This window comes from Balaenoptera ricei, chromosome 2 (assembly GCF_028023285.1).
Source record: "Balaenoptera ricei isolate mBalRic1 chromosome 2, mBalRic1.hap2, whole genome shotgun sequence".
NCBI classification, from domain to species: domain Eukaryota; kingdom Metazoa; phylum Chordata; class Mammalia; order Artiodactyla; family Balaenopteridae; genus Balaenoptera; species Balaenoptera ricei.
The window spans coordinates 25,816,772-25,833,331 of NC_082640.1; the positions used below are offsets into that span (position 1 = coordinate 25,816,772).

Consider the following 16,560-nt stretch of genomic DNA (forward strand, 5'->3'; position numbering starts at 1 on the left):
CCTCTAATACTCTCTCTTGACTCCTGGTTTTCTGTGGCCCATTACCCACTGTGAGGCTTTTCCTGGTCCCCGTCTCCTCCTTTCCCTCCAGGCACAGCCATCCCACTGTGGTTGACGGTGCTGCTCAGGCCGCCTCCCTGGAGAGCCGGTTCTTAACCGTGGATGCTCGTTGAAATCTCCTTGGAACTCTGGGTGGTCTGGGGAGCATCTGGGAATTAGGGTTCTAGAAGCTCTCCTGGGGACCCTTACTTAGGTGCCCAAGGCTGAGAACCACTGCTGAAGGGAGGATGGAGAGGCGGGAGCAAGGTTTCCTCCCAGTTACTTAGCCGATGACAAACGGAAGGAAGGGGCTGGAGTACCCAGAATCCCTTTGGTCCAAGTCACACCTGTTTCAGGTGGCCTCCCCCAGCCTTGCCTTCATGCCCCAAACACCTGGCAGACGCAGCTGCACAGTGAAACCTCAGACATGAGACTGATCTCCCAGGCGGGCGCCATGGCCACGGGTGCCCATGCTCTGCCCACGTGGCTGGGAGAGCGTGGGGAAGCGGCCCGACTGTATGGCCCGACAGCCCGGGATGCAGGGCTCACAGCCACCCTTGCGCACCCTCTGCTCCAGGGCTGGGCTCCTAAGCACCGTATTGTCACAGTGGAAGACCCATTTTTCACAGAAAGAGAACAGTGGAGTTGTGCCGCCACACTTTACACTTTGGGGCAGCCGTTGGCCAGTGAGGGATGGGGAGGTAAAGGACAGGTGGCCCACCCTCCCCAAGATGGGGGCCAAGCCAGGACACGTCCCTCAGGTCCCCTCTCTAAAGGTCAGAGGGGCAAATCTCAGGTTCCCCTGATTTCAAATGTTTTGTGCAAACATGTAAAAAGTAAACTAAAATCAGCATCCCAATGTCTTTTGGCCAGTACAGTTCCACTTGTTTATCTGAGCTGGGTCTCCTGGTAAACACTTCTCTAGTGCCTGGTTCTACTCAGATCTTTGGGATGGTTAGTTTATGCGCCCCATGATAAATAACCATAAATCCTCTAGCGTCCTCAAAAGCCCCCTGGCCATTCCAGATGGATGAAGATGTTACCCACTTAAGGGGTTTTCCCCCAGAGCCCTGGAGGAGTTTGCTGGGGGCGGGCTGGCCGGGGCGGGCTCACGAGAGCCGGTGTTAGTACACTCTCTTCCAAAGCCGAGAAAAGACACTGTTCTCAATATTTTCGTTGTCCATGTCTTGCACTTCCCTGCAGAGCCAGCTTTTACTTCCAAGTTAGACACCACAGTGGCCACAAGGCTGGCTACCGGACCAGGCTCCAGGCTGATGCCATCCAAAGCTCCTTCTGCGGGGACCACAGGAGTAGTCAATAATGAGCCCTCCCAAGTCCCAGCTCAGACAACAGCCAACGCTCCGGAACACACCCCCTCGGCCTCGCAGGACCCGCCCGGTTAGTGCTGGCTTTGCGTGCTGGAGGAGAGGGCAGCTCCCACAGGCTGCTTCTGAGTCGCAGATCCTGAGCGAATGGATTGCATCACACCATCCAATCTGAAGTCAGGATGACTGAGCAACCCTCTGCCTCCTGCTCTCTGCCACAGCCTTGGTTCTCTGTGCTCCACCCTGGCTCAGCTCAGCGGGGAGAGAAAGCCTGTCTCCCACATGTGACAAGCCTCCCCGTATTAATCCACATGGCAGAGCCTTTGCCAAGAATCAGAATAAGATCTTCCTCCTCCCGATATGGGAGGGCAGAGGAAGCTTTCCTTGATCTGGAATCATAATGTGTGGGATGGGGGAGCGCTCGGTAATCGGCATCTTCTCTAAGGGTGTATCTGATTCTTAAGCATGGCCCAGCATCGGAATCAATGACCCTGGTTCTGTGCTGAAGTGAGGCTGGTTTTGCTAGCTGTGACTCTCTCAAGGCTTTAAGATGGGAGCCAAATTGTCCAGGATTTCTCTTGCTTAGTGAGAAATTAGTGCCTTTAGGACCATGGCAATAACTGAGCTGCAATCTCTTCTCTGCAGGTGCATATCAGTACAATCCCAGAGCTGTGACTGGTAAGTATTTTCCTTTGTCCTGGTGGTGTTTATGCTCAGGAGATCTCAGTGCCAGGGTGCTGGGCGGACCTGGCTTATGCCTGCTGTCCCGGCATGGTCACCAACAGCTGCCTCTTTCACTCTCGAAAGTGTCTCTGTTTAGGTAAGTTACATGATCCCCCTGTTTATGGAATTCTAGCTTGACTATTTATCTTAATGTTGGTAGTTTCTCACTGTCAGGCTACTGGCGTAGAAGCCAGAGTTGGTACATCACATTACACTGCCATATTCATTTAGTGCACCAGGAGTAAAGGGTTTATCTTTCAGACTGTATTATACCTCTCATCTTTCATAGCTGAAATACATTTGCTGCAGTTTATATGCTCAGCCTTTAACAGGAGCTACCCCTATATTATGTCATTCATCTGTTCAAACAATATAAATTGAGTTCCTATCCTGTGCCAGATATGGTCCTAAGCTGCAACGAAATGCAGATTTCTCATTAAAAAGCAAATGGCACTTTACATGTCCTTCAGCTTATGGAAGGTTAACGGTTTAATTTGATCAATTAAGTATTTATTGATTACCCACTCTGAACCCAGCAGAGTGCTCAGTACTGGAAGAAACAGAAAAGAAACCACTGCCCAGGAATAAGGAATTGACATTCTCACTTCAAAACTACCTTCAGCAGATGCAGGCACACGGCACATCAAATACACTACCCCGCGACTGAACTAGTTTGCAGGGACTGCCGAGAAATGACGATTCCCTGGATGTTCACAGAGGACACATTTAAAATTGAAGTATAGTTGACTTACAATATTACGTTAGTTTCAGGTGTACAGCATAGTGATTCAGTAATTTTGCAGATTATACTCCATTTATGTTATTATAAGATAATGGTTATAATTCCCTGTGCTGTGCAGTATATCCTTATTGTTTATCTATTTTACGTGTAATGTTTCATATCTGTTAATCCCTTACCCCTAATTTGCCCCTCCCCCTTCCCTCTCTCCTTCGGTAACCACAAGTTTGTTTTCTGTGAGGCTCTTCCTGTTTTACAAATACTTTCATTTGTATTATTTTTTTAGATTCCACATATGTGATATCATACAGTATTTCCTCTTTCTCTGTCTGACTTACTTCACTAAGCATAATATTCTCTAGGCCCATCCACACTGCTGCAAATGGTAGAATTTCATTTTTTTTTTTTATGGCTGAGCAATATTCCATTCTATATATATACCACCTCATTACCCATTCATTTGTGGATGGACACTTGGGTTGCTTCCATGTCTTGGCTTGGAAAATAGTGCTGCTATGAACATTGGGCTGCACATATATTTTCAAATTAGTATTTTCATTTTTTCCAGACATATAGGCAGGAGTGGGATTGCTGGATCATATGGTAGTTCTGTTTTTAGTTTTTTGAGGAACCGCCAGACTGTTTTCCATAGTGGCTGCACCAATTTACGTTCCCACCAATAGTGTAGGAGGGGTTCCCTTTTCCCTGCACCCTCTCCAGCACTTGCTATTTGTAGACTTGTTGATGATGGCCATTCTGACCGGTGTGAAGTGATACCTCATTGTGGGTACAGAGGACCCTTTCATCACCCACACTGAACAGTGGCCACTGGCCACCTCGGCCGCCTTCCCCACTGTAGACCCAACATCACTGTAGGTTGAAGTCAAGGCGGGGGCTCCTCGCCCTTCTGGGCTCCTGTGCAATAATCCACCTTTTCTCCCCTCTTTCCTCTGTCTCGCCAAATCTCTTTTCCTTTTTCTCCAATCCACGTGCCCCCTAGGAAATACAAAAGGGTGGAGAACGTGGCGGTTGATATATTAATCCATTGCTTTGGTGATTCTGGTTTCTTTACTAAATTTGCCTGGAAATAACTGAGGAAGAGGCCAAGGGTCTGAGTTCAAGTGGCTGGATTCAAATTGCTGTGTTATATCATTGGCTCAGGGGCGCTCTTCTCACTTGAGTTTGAGTCTGCAGTTTTTATTCTCAATAAGAAGAAACAGGAAGCAGCATTGTGAAAGTGGAACTATAGTTAACATCAGCTTGCCTTTTCCAATAAATCTCTCCATGGACAGTAAATGCATGCCAACCTGATTAGTCAGCATGAAGGAACAGTTAAACGGAGAGAGTCACATCTCTGCTAAAAAAAATTTGTCTTTTAGTCATAATGATGATTAATGTTAAGTCTAAAAACTCAAAACAACTTCCACTAATTTCCCATGTTTTCCATTACTTTTTTTGGAACAACTTTTCTATGCTTATTTTTATTTACTTAGGTGCAACTAGTTATGTTTCTGTAACTTCAGTGTCTCTTCTGATTACAGGATCATTGCAAAAATATCAGGAAAAAAAACTTTTTAAAAAAGAAAATAAGGTCATCTACAATCCTAAAGTATTACCTAATACTTTGGTATATAGTCTTCAAGACTTTTCTGTGCGTATGGATACACACATGGCTTACTGGAAATTTTTTTCTATTTCTTTTTATGTCAACCAGCTTTTTATACTTAAAAGACATTGTAGACATCTTTCCACGTTAACAAATGTAGATTTCATAGTTTTAAAAAGCTGAATAATATTCCATTGTGTGGGTATGCCACATTTTATTTAACTAATTTTCTACTGACAAGAGATTTAGATTAACATTTTAAAAATTATTTTAAACAATACTTTAGTGAATACTGTATATATATTTCTTATTTCCTTAGAATAAATTTCTAGTAGTGGACTTAGTCAAAGGAAACGGTCTTCTCCAAAGCTTCTGTTACATGTTGCTAACTGCCGTTGAGAAAAACTTCACCCATTTCCTCTTCTACCCTGCAGAGAATCTGGGTATTTCCCCTCATCCTTATATTTGTTTTTCAGGAAAGTTCTATTTTTAAGGCCACGTCATGGGTGATTCATCCTTGTACACACGGCTGTGTGCTGTCCGTATAGGTGCAGGTCTGAAAAGCTCAACAGTTCAGGAGATGAATGTGCCTCCTGGTCCACAGTGAGACTCCTGGGTCCCCAGACGTTCAGGGTTGTCATCTTACACACAGGGCACATAGGCGATTTTTTTGCAGGGAGATTTCACAATAGCAAGGCAAACTGGCCAAATCTGCTTGGCGCTTATGACCGATACAAATGTTTTAAAGATAGTTCTGTTCAGCTTGCCCTCAGGCTCAGCCCTCTCGCTTCCATGTGAAGATCCCACCCTCCCTAACAATCTCAAGCCATCGTGCCTGGGGCCCTCCACCCTCAAGTCCCCCTCCCAATGCTGGTCCTTTCAACTCCGAAGAAACATGTGTTCCCCTTTTCCTAAACTGTTAACCTTATTCTCTTCTAATCTGTAACACCTGCCTCATGACACCCTTCTTAACACCACCGTAGACAGTTGCAAATAAAAAAACATAGTAAAGATGAAATTGGAAGAAGAATGGCACTGCCTGCTATTGTTTCTAAATCAGGATTCTGTGAAGGTGGAGAAAAGGGGGACATTGTGGCGGGGACAACCGAGGAGGATCCCTGCCCTATTTCCCCACCTTCGGGTTTAGCAGCAGCTTCCTCTCCTCCTGGGGTGCTGGTGCCCTCGCCCTGATGCTCACGCCCAGCTTCTGATCGCTGAGGCCCTTACTTTCTCCTCTGGCCTCACTCCCGTCCCTGCCCCATCACCCATGCCACGTTGATCGGGAAGGACGAGGATGCGGATAACGCGAATGGGGATGGTTTGAACTGGCAGTGTTGGTGGGAAAGGAGTGTCCTTTCTGCCCAGACGTAGAATAGGCTGAACAGCTGGACCTCAGGGAACTGTTAGTAATGGTGAGCTGGCTAGGAAGGCATCTGGATCTCGATGCAGGAATGTAAACCGTAAAGAATTTTCAGTCTCAGAAACAAATCTGACGCTGGGCCTTCGAGCTCAATGCCAACTCAGTTCTGCTCTCTTTCCAGCGGCCATCTCCACGTCGGTCGCCATGCTCTGTGGAGTGTGCGTGGTATGTCTTCTGGTACTTTACGTACGTTACATAAGGTCAAGGTGAGTAGACGGAAGACTCGCACCGCACAAGATGCTTCCTGGGCTTCCCTGGTGGCGCAGTCGTTGAGAATCTGCCTGCCAATGCAGGGGACACGGGTTCGAGCCCTGGCTGGGAAGATCCCACATGCCGCGGAGCAACTGGGCCCGTGAGCCACAACTACTGAGCCTGCGCGTCTGGAGCTTGTGCTCCGCAACAAGACAGGCCGCGACAGTGAGTGGCCCCCGCTTGCCGCAACTAGAGAAAGCCCTCACACAGAAACGAAGACCCAACCCAGCCAAAATAAATAAATAAATAAATAGTGTTCCCTTTAAAAAAAAAAAAGATGCTTCCTCCCCCAAGAAAAGGGCTGCATCCGGATGACCCCAGGCCTGCCCTGTCCAAGGAAGACCCCCTTTCCTGGCTGTAGACGCAGGCACTTCCATGCACCCCGTCTGTGTTCACCAAAAGGAGTGTCGGGGCTGAGTGGTCACTGAGTCGGGCCTGTGCCCTTCACTTTCCAAAGCAGCCCGCAGGCCACTGGTCAGAACCGGGCAGCCAGAAGCCAAGAGATGACACGGGGCCAATTCACCGAAAGCCGATTCAGAAGGAAAGAAGGTTCCAAATAACCAATCTGATGGATCTGCAATTCTGATGATATAGTCACGAATGTATTCTTCTTGAACGTACTCGTTAAATACAGATATGCTTCCCCATAAATAGGCTCATTCATGTTGGCCTTGGAATTTCTAACACTTGAAATTCTGTATTTCAGCAGTAGTGGCAAGATTGTTTCTGCCACTTGCTGAAATTTCAGTTTTTATTATTTTTCTAATCTTTACGCATTTTTACTATTCCTTCGTAAAAGCCTCAAGTGGCATATTAGCCTTGATTTTGTACTTCCATCAGTTAGTAGCCAGTAGTTTAGAATTCCATAGTGATATGGCTGTTCCAGACATATCAGGTGTGTTGAAACTAAACTTTTAGTCACTAGTTATAAAATATTTTTTTCTAAATATTATATCAAAGATTATATCACACTTCGAGCCTACCTTTGACAAAATGAACATTCCATGAAATGCTACTGTAAAGCCAAAATGAAAAACAGCCATCAAAAAATTCACACAAATCTTCAAAAGCTGTTAATACCATCCCAAGCAAAAGAAATGCCACAAACCTCAAAGTTTAGAAATCAACAAAGTAAGGTTGATATTTTACCTAAAAATTCATCAAAAAATCCCCCCAAATGCTAAAATATTAGCAAAATAGAAAATGATTTTTAAAAGGATTTTAAGAATGCCATTACAACTAAATACCACATAAAATGTTGTAGTTGGAATTACATTCTTAGGAGATTATAATGAATATATATATTTTTTAATTTCCTTCCATTACTTTATTTATTTTAGTCTTTGGCCGCGCCCCACGGCATGTGGGATCTTAGCTCCCCGATCAGGGATCAAACCCATGCCTCCTGCATTGGAAGGCAGAGTCTTAACCACTGGACCGCTGGGGAAGTCCCAATAATGAATATATTCATTGACTATATTAGAAAAGAATATATACACAATCTTTTTTAAGAATACATTAAAATATATTTTTAAAAAGGATTTGTAAATTTGATATATATGGCCAATAAATATGCTCATAAAAGGAAAACATCAATATTCACTGACTATATTATGGAAAAGTCATAAATATATCTATAAGAAGAACTGGTAAACCTGATAAGTGTGACTACTTGGGCATTTGGTGAGTCGATTCTTGCCATAAACTGATAATTTGCAAATAGGTTATTAGGTAGATTTGTCATTCAACAAGTTGGCTTTTAGAAAATTGTTTTTGGTAACTTGGCCTAGAGTCCTAATTTACAGTTTAGCCCTCACTCCAAGGAGCTCAAAGTGCTTACTCTAAAACATCCTAAAAGTTGCTTATCCTCAGGAGGTAGACTGTATAATCCACAGACCCACATACTCAGGGCCTAAAACACATGTCCAATGACAGGGAACTGTGGAATTAAGACGCTCTGCATCCCTAACTCTTGGCTTCTCAAGGACTGATTAATATTTGGTTTTTTGTTTTTTTTTAAATTAACTAATCTATTTCTTTATATTTGGCCGCGTTGGGTCTTCGTTGCGGTGCACGGGCTTCTCACTACGGTGGCTTCTCTTGTTGCGAAGCACGGGCTCTAGGTGTGCGGGTTTCAGTAGTTGCGGCGCATGGGCTTCAGTAGTTGTGACTCATGGGCTCTAGAGCGCAGGCTCAGTATTTGTAGCGCACAGCTTAGTTGCTCCGCGGCATGTGGGAGCTTCCTGGACCAGTGCTCAAACCCGTGTCCCCTGCATTGGCAGGCAGATTCTTAACCACTGCGCCACCAGGGAAGTCCAATATTTGTTTATTTATTTAACACTTACTAAGTAAATGTCAGGAGCAGTTTTAAAAGCTTTGTAACCATTACACCATTTTTATTAAGATTGTCACACCTGGCTTAGCCGGGCTCCTGGTGACTCGCTCCTTCCATGGTGCCTGGCATTTGAACCCACCACCTTTAGCAGAGGGAGGATTGGCAAAGTGCGGGAGGCCACTCCAACAGCATTGGTAAACCTTGGTGGACAAAGGGCTTAAAATACCAAAATAAGATTTAAATACCACCTGTGAGTGGAGGCAATCTAGATGTTCTCCATCAGAGTGCCCAAATGAACTATCTTTTGACCTAATCTCTCCTCTTTTCAAAACCTGTGAATTACCTGCGTTACAGGCAAGCTTACCAGATACCCAGTGTTGAAATGGAAAGCATGGAGGTCGTGCCAATGACCGGGGGAACCGACGCCAGAGGGGAGGGCACAGAAAACTAACCACACGACCTAGGAGGCTCCAGGGGACGCCGAGGATAGCAAAGGCCACAGTGAAGGCCCAGCTCTGCTCCAGCCAAAGAGGACCTAGAGAAGCCTCAGGGCGGTGGCCTCGGGGAAAAGCCCGCCAGGGTGAGAAAACATCCTGGTACCATTTTACCGACTGCCCAGCTCAGGCACCGCCCGTATGAGTGGGTTCTCCGGTTTCAGGACGGACACTTGCTCCCTGCCCTGGGGCATAGGGCCCAGTCCCCAAAGTCCCAGTGGTCGACACTTTCCCAGGAGAGAGTGAAGGCCTCAGGTCTTCCTATCAGGGCTTTTATTTCATCATGACATTTATTCAGGACAGCTTATCCGCTCAATTCTCTCTCCCGTTCCTCACCTGGACCTGCAGTTTACAAAGAAAAGAAATACGCTCGAGGCTCCAAGTGAATTACAAGGCTCCTCCTGGCTTGGGAAATGTTTACAAGGATGACACCAGCATTTCAGCTCCTAAAACCTCTCTCTCAGCTAGGTGCTCTGCACACACTGAAAGGGAGCAGAGAGATTGTGCCCAATGAATCCTCTTGATTTAAAGGTTCAGAAAGAAAACTGAACTTGGTGACATTTTCTATAGATGTGCACTTATATTTATATCCTTGTCTTTTATAGCTACATATTATAAGATTTGTATTTTGAAATTGTGCCTTGTATAAACAAAATAAAATGTCTATTTTCAATACAAAAAAAAAAATGCACTGAAAGAATCACGAGAAATGTACCACACATAAAAAAAGGAGATCAGGAATGCAGAGTCCCAAATGGTTGAGCTCAGCTTTTCTTTCTCAAAGGAGAAAAAAAAGACTTGTCTGAATCCGAGTCAGATCACAGTTTTGGAGAATTTTTAAAAGCATTTCCATGTCAGAAGCAACGGGTGGCAGGTTGTGCCCCAGGCATGCCTGGTACACACACTGTCTCTTTCCCTACAGTGTTCTTTTCTTTCGTGCTTTGATGCTTATAACTTTTGTTTATATAATCATGGGCCTGGTCCCACCTCCTCATTTTACAGATGGGAAAACTGAGGCCTAGAGAAGTGACTTGCCCAAGGCCATGTGGCTCAATTAATGCCAGAGTCTGAACAGAGTCGGGATGGGGGCAGGTGCAGGGGTAGGTCTATAAACCAGGTGTCAGCTGCCCCATCATACAGCACAAGCATCCGCGAGGTGGGGCATAGGCACAGCAACCAATTCACAAGCTGCCGTGGCTCTCAAAGTACCATTTCTTATAAACTTCTTCATGTTCCCTGGTAGCGCAGTGGTTTAGAATCTGCCTGCCAATGCAGGGGACATGGGTTCGAGCCCTGGTCCGGGAAGATCTCACACGCTGCGGTGCAACTAAGCCTGTATGCCACAACTATTGAGCCTGTGCTCTACAGCCCACGAGCCACAACTACTGAAGCCTGTGCGCCTAGAGCCCGTGCTCCGCAACAAGAGAAGCTACTGCCATGAGAAGCCTGCGCACCACAACGAAGAGTAGCCCCCGCTCGCCACAACTAGAAAAAGCCCGCGCGCAGCAACGAAGACCCAACGCAGCCATAAATAAATAAATAAATTTATTTTTTTTTAAAGTGAAGGAAGGAAGGGGAGGAATTTTAAATGGCTGCTTTGGGGATTTCAGAGCCACACCATTTTCACTATCTGCAAATATCTGTTTCAACAAGTAGGAAAACTCATTGCTAACACATGAGCTGGGCCATTCTATTCACTATTGGCCTTAAGTACTTGATTATCCTGAACCTGCCTGATTACCTGAACTTTTTGCTTCTCTCTTCAGCTGCTTGCCCCTAAGTTTCTAGAGTTTACCATTAACTAGATCCAGTTTGTTCTTACAAGAATCTTTAAGTGTATGACCCTTGTTATTTTTAAAACTAACTTGACAGGAAAAAAAAAAGGGCAGATGTTCAGTGGAGCCAGGAATCTGAAACGTTTCTATGGGATGGAAGAGAGCTGAGTCACAGGGATAGTTCAAGGATTTATGGTTCAAAATCACCATCATCTTTGCTTCCAAAGTGACATGACGACCTCTGGGGGGCAGTGGGGTGCTGTTTTGAAGATGCAGAATCACCCGGTTCAGGTCCACCACAGAAGTCTGCGATCTACCAGGCACCAACCAAGTTCAAGCTGGGTAAATTATACGACAAAAATTAGATCTAGACATAGAAGCAGGGCTGGGTGGAGTTGAGGTCTAAAAGGACCAAGAGGGGTTGGGTGGGGACAGATCAATCAATCAGGACCTTTTTTTCTTTCGTCCTTTTTTTTAAGTCTAAAGGGGTAAAATGAATTCTCTTACCAGGTGGTGTAGTCCTTCTAGGGAAATGTTTAAGTAACCTCTACGATGCCAGAACATACCATGGCCTCAGAATTTATCCATCAAGCAGTGATGAACATCTTGAAAAGAACTGTGCTTTCATCTTTGAATTCTGAGAGACTGATACAGTGCCCTGAAGGTCATTAACATGCTAGATCAATACATTAAAATATTCCTAATCACAGTAAGGCCAAATTTTCTGAGACAGGGTAGCAGGTTCTCAAGCAAAGCTACAAAAGAAGTGATCTGGGGGGCACTCAGCCACTTGTCTTTCTGCACCCATCTCCCTAATCTTCTTTGACAGCTCCAAGCACTGCTTCAAGTTCTACATCTGGCCCCCATTTTTACACACAAATAGTGACTGATGCCCAGAGGGCTTGGCCTGGGAGGACACAAGGTGACCTGGAAGTGAGGAATAGACATGGAAACCATAACAACGTACGCTGGAAGGGCAGATAAACGGTATGCGGGGGTCTCAGGTGCACCTCTTATGTGGCATCAGGACCCCCTTCCTACTCCCTCCCACCTGCCCCCACCTGTAGGCTGCCTGCGAGAGTTCTCCAAAACTACCACTTCCCCTCTCCTACCCGGAAGCGCCAATCCAGCCAACCTGGGAGGGTCCTGCAGGCAGACCTGGTGTGAGGCTACCTCCTCCAGTTACCTGTCACCGCATCGCAGGCCACCCCAACAGCAGCTCCGCACCACCGTTACTGTCTCTGGGGGCCGACTGGGCTCAGCCAGGCAGTTCTGCTCTGTGTCATCAACTCAGCTGCATTCACTTAGTGGCTGGGCTGAGCTGGAAGGTCTAAGAAGGCCTCACTCACTGCCTGGGGCCCCAATGCTCCCCTGCGTAAACTCTCCACGTGGCTAGCCTGGGCTTCCTCACAGCATGGCGGCCTCGGGACAGCCAGACCGCTTACAGGCGGCTGAAAGAAGAAACCACCAGGCCCCTCAAAGGTAGGAGCTGGCACATTTGATGGGCATATCTGTTGCATTTTATTGGTCAAAGCAAGTCGCCAGGCCACCCAGCCCCAAGGGGAGGGGGGATGACAAAAAAGGAGGAAAGGCATCAAGGGAAACCATCTTTGGAGATTATACCAGAATACTTCCCAGGGGCACCAGAGAAGTGGCATTTATCTTTCGATCCTTGGCACTCCATAAATCCAGGAAATGTTGGACCAATGAGTGAAGAGAATGATCGGGGGTCAGTATCTGCCAGGCACTGAGAAGAGTCGATCTTTTTATTTTTACTTTTTAGTGGACATGGTACACAGGACCCAAAGGGATTTGCAAGTTCTGTAGCTGTTAGGTCTTTAGCCCAGATGATGTCGCCAGCTGGCTACAAACCTACATAATTCACATTTTTCCCTTCTCTCTCATTTCCTGTGCTCCACATTTGTCATGAAGAAATCTGATTGCCCATCAACTTTTTTTATCTTAACTTGATTTTCCTTGATCAATAAATTAGACTTCGACTTTCATCTTTTTAAACCCTCCTCTAGACATTACTAGGAAGTAGGAGAACAGGGACCAAAAAGGCACATTTAAGGGTTTCTCGGTGTTTCTAATTGCCCAATCCACTTTCTTCGATTCTGGCCTCAGAATTTTGAGAACGTAGCTGAGAATCTTGAGTTTGCTTGTTTTCCCGTAAGGCTGCGCTGCTTGAAGGCAAGAGCAGCCTGATTCAGATCAGAGCATCCCCAACACCTCACATAGCGGGAATCTATGAGGAATTCAACGTGTGACTATTTTCACAGAATTTATAAATACATGGTGCTACATTTATGAGGGAATTGTGGTTCACACTGTTCTCCCCTAAGGGCCTGTCTAAAAATCCACCCATTCTACTTTTGTGGTCTTGAGCTATCTGGGATGTAACACTCCCTCTTCTCCAACTTGGGGACCCGCCATCGTGTGGGGCACCCTCCCTCCCACAACGCAGAAAGGCCAATATCCCCTCCACCGACTCCCACCAGGTGTGGGCCCCAGAGCCACATGAGGCCCATCAGATGCCCTCACCTGGTGAGAAGCGCTGACTATGGGATGAAGGAACACAACAGAACTGATGGAGCAGTGCCCAGCAAGGCTTCAGGGGCATCCAACGTTGTCAGGCTGCCTGTGTCCTAGCTCTCCAGACTGCTGTGGTTCCTACCTGTTTCCCAAGCCTAATCCTCCAACCTCCTGTGATTCTACGAGCCCCCAACACTCTTCCAATACATCTTCTCTTTCCTTGTTACAGATTCAGTTTTCATTACTTGTCACTGAGAAGGTCCCACCAGTATGGAATTTGGTACTAGTAACGGGTATTGCAAATTACAGAGAAGTAGGGAAAGAAGGAATAGCTTCAAATGGTTATCTGCCTTAGAGAGGGCAGAAAACAGCGTAAGCTCGGCTAGCATGCCTGAGATGGGACTCCAGCAGCCCAGGGCAGGCAGTGAACTAGTTCCCCAGGAGTGGCCTGGAACGGCACGCCCGCTGAAGGCCCAGCTCTGGGAGGCTGCACCACAGCTGGCCTAAAATATTGTGGGTGGAGAAATCCAAGGCCATAGACGGGTGGCTACTATTCATGGCATTGAATAATTTAGATAAGAGAACACAGTTCAAATCCCTAAAATCTCTATTCAAGTTTCAAGCCACAGTCTAAAACCTAGAGATTCTGTAACCACTGAATCGCATGCCTTAGAGGTGTAAGGCCAAGAGGAAACCCAACTTAAGAGCTCAAGTCTTCACAGTGTTGAATCATGTTAGCTGAATTTACAGCCACGGCAGGTTTAAGAGACCTGAGGGCTGGAAGGCAGAGCACTGATTGGATGAGGACGAGGCCCCAGGACTGGAATTAAGAAATGGGGCGGGGGGTGGAGGGGAGATAAACTGGGAGATGGGGATTGACGTATACACACTACTATATATAAAATAGATAACTAACAAGGACCTACTGTATAGCACAGGGAACTCTACTCAATACTCTGTAATGACCTATATGGGAAAAGAATCTAAAAATGAGTGGACATATGTATATGTATAAAGATTTACTATGCTGTACACCTGAAACTAACACCACATTGTAAATCAACTATACCCCGATAAAAAAAAAAGATATAGTGGAAATGTGGAGGCTCACAAGCCTCCCAACTCCAGCCCCACGGACCCTCCCTCATCCTCAGCAGCAGCCCGTTTTACCCGGTAACGCTGCTCCTCGCTTGCTTCAAGGCAGCATCACTACTTCCTTGGTTGAGGAGTCACCTTGTCAGCGGAAGCCTGTGGCCCTGTTCTACCCCCGGTAGGCACGGGAAGAGAGCTTCACAGATTATGCCAGCCAGACCCTCAGGATCACGTAGCAGCCTGTTCGACTAAATCACAGCCCTCACAAGGGCCATCCAGGGCCTTTTTCCAGGCTGCCTCCTCCACCTTTCTGCCCACCGCTTCCCTGTGTCCCCACAGGCCAAGCACGACGTCCACGGTCAACCCATCTGCCAGTCCTTGGCCATTCTCTCTACATCCAATCTACCTTTCAAGAGCCAGCTTGATATTTACCTGCTCCAGGGAGCCTTCATTAGCTACTCAAATGTGTGAAATCGTCTGCCTCTGAGCCCCTATAACCTTTATTACGTGTCCTATAAATGCGGAGTTTGCTGAATAGTACCTCAAACAGTGGCAGGAGCACAGGACTCGGACTACCTGAGTGCCAAGCTCTCACTCTACCCTTCGCTGGCCCTGTCACCTTGGGAGAGTCACCTAAGCTATAAGGACCGACATTCCATCTTTAAAGTGGGGATAACAACACCTGCATTGTCCTTTTCACAAAGGTGAGAATCAATGGGGTGTTTGAAAGTGCTTTCTAAACTGCTCGTCTCTCTCTCTCTCTCTAGACACTAGAGATGCTAAGTGAAGACCTGGTTCCTACCCTGTAGGTGCTTACAGCCTGATCAAAAAAAGGGGAGACATAGCAAAACAAAGCGAAGCAAAAACTTCATACCACACATTAGCAGATATAAACGCCACATGGGGCGTGAACACAGTAATATTATAATGTTAAGCTCAGGAGGGGAAGAAATCACTAAAAGGCCTGGACACTTGAGGAATATTTTAGATGTAATGGGACTTGAGTTGAAGTATGGGTGTGATTTAAATAAATAGAAATAGGCAGGGAGGGTTCTAAATAGGGGGAATGATACAGGTAAAGACAGAGGGAAGCAGGTGACAAGTTCATAAGAGAAGGAGGCAGTTGGAATGACAGACCACTTGTGGGGCTGACATGACAGACGAGGCGGAAGGCAGACTGTGGAGCTCCATGCTTCTCTTACAACCCCCGGGGTGGCCTGTGACACGAGCTGGTTCTGGGAGGACTGCTTGATGACTATTATAAACAAACAGAAACAAAAGCAGCCTTAAAGAGCAATGGTCTTGTAGGGACTGAGTGCAATCAGCAGAATCTTAGGGTCTTGCAAGTCCCAGGTGCTACCCAAAGGTCCCCTTCTGATGGACGCCATCACCATGAACTTGGATGGTTATCTGTCCAGGGCTGTTTTCTCACTTCTTTGGGCAGAGAGCCAAAAGCACTAATTACAAAACAAGCATGTAATCTTCAGAGCCCCCTTTGAGATGAATGTGATCCAGAGGGCGCCTGAGCTTCTCTATTCCAAGTTGTCCAGGGCCGCCTGGGCTGCATGTGGCTGCGGTGTCTCTGGTCTGTTCCCAGAAGCCTTAGAGCCTTAGCTTGGGGGCTTCCCAGGGGGAGAGCTTAGAAAGAATTCTAGTTGCCACCCCAAGTCCTAATTATAGCAGCTACACTTTAACTGGCAGTAAAATTTGGTTTGAAGAATGCCATGGCTGAGAACATCAGAAAGCCTTTGATGCTTTGTTTTTGACAAATGTGGGCTTTTTGAAGAGTTCTAGTTCCAACCGTTGACATGGTGGTGCTGGAAATACCACGGGTTTGGAGATCACACCTGTTTTAACCCGAGCGCTATTCTATGTGCTACTGATCAATCACTCTAGAGGCTGCTTCATCATCTGCTCCTCCAGGTTTGCTGGGAGAACTAAATAAAATAATGTGCAGTCCCGAGTATGTCTACCATGCTAATAAATGCTGAAGTCGTTTCCTGGACGAGATCGATGTGTACACTGGACAACCAGGCCCTGGCACCTGCTTGCCCCTCTCCTTCCTTTTCAAACGAGTTCCCACTTTTGGGGTATTAATTCTCTTCCACACCATCATGTATATCAAAGGAAGCAGACCTCATTACAGACTCCAGGAAAGCAAATCCTGATTATTTTAAGCTACCCTCCTGCTAGCGGCTGGGTTAGGAATGGGCAAGTGACCCGGT

At 46.4% G+C, this 16,560-nt stretch overlaps 1 protein-coding gene across 1 annotated transcript in view; it reads left to right on the forward strand.

Moving 5' to 3' along the window:
- IL15RA (interleukin 15 receptor subunit alpha) overlaps positions 1-16,560 on the forward strand; it is a 54,660-nt gene that overhangs the window by 35,983 nt on the left and 2,117 nt on the right. Inside the window, exons 4-5 of the mRNA XM_059909185.1 lie at positions 1,243-1,437; positions 2,010-2,042. Coding sequence (XP_059765168.1) covers positions 1,243-1,437; positions 2,010-2,042 — 228 coding nt within the window. The remainder of the gene's footprint in view (positions 1-1,242; positions 1,438-2,009; positions 2,043-16,560) is intronic.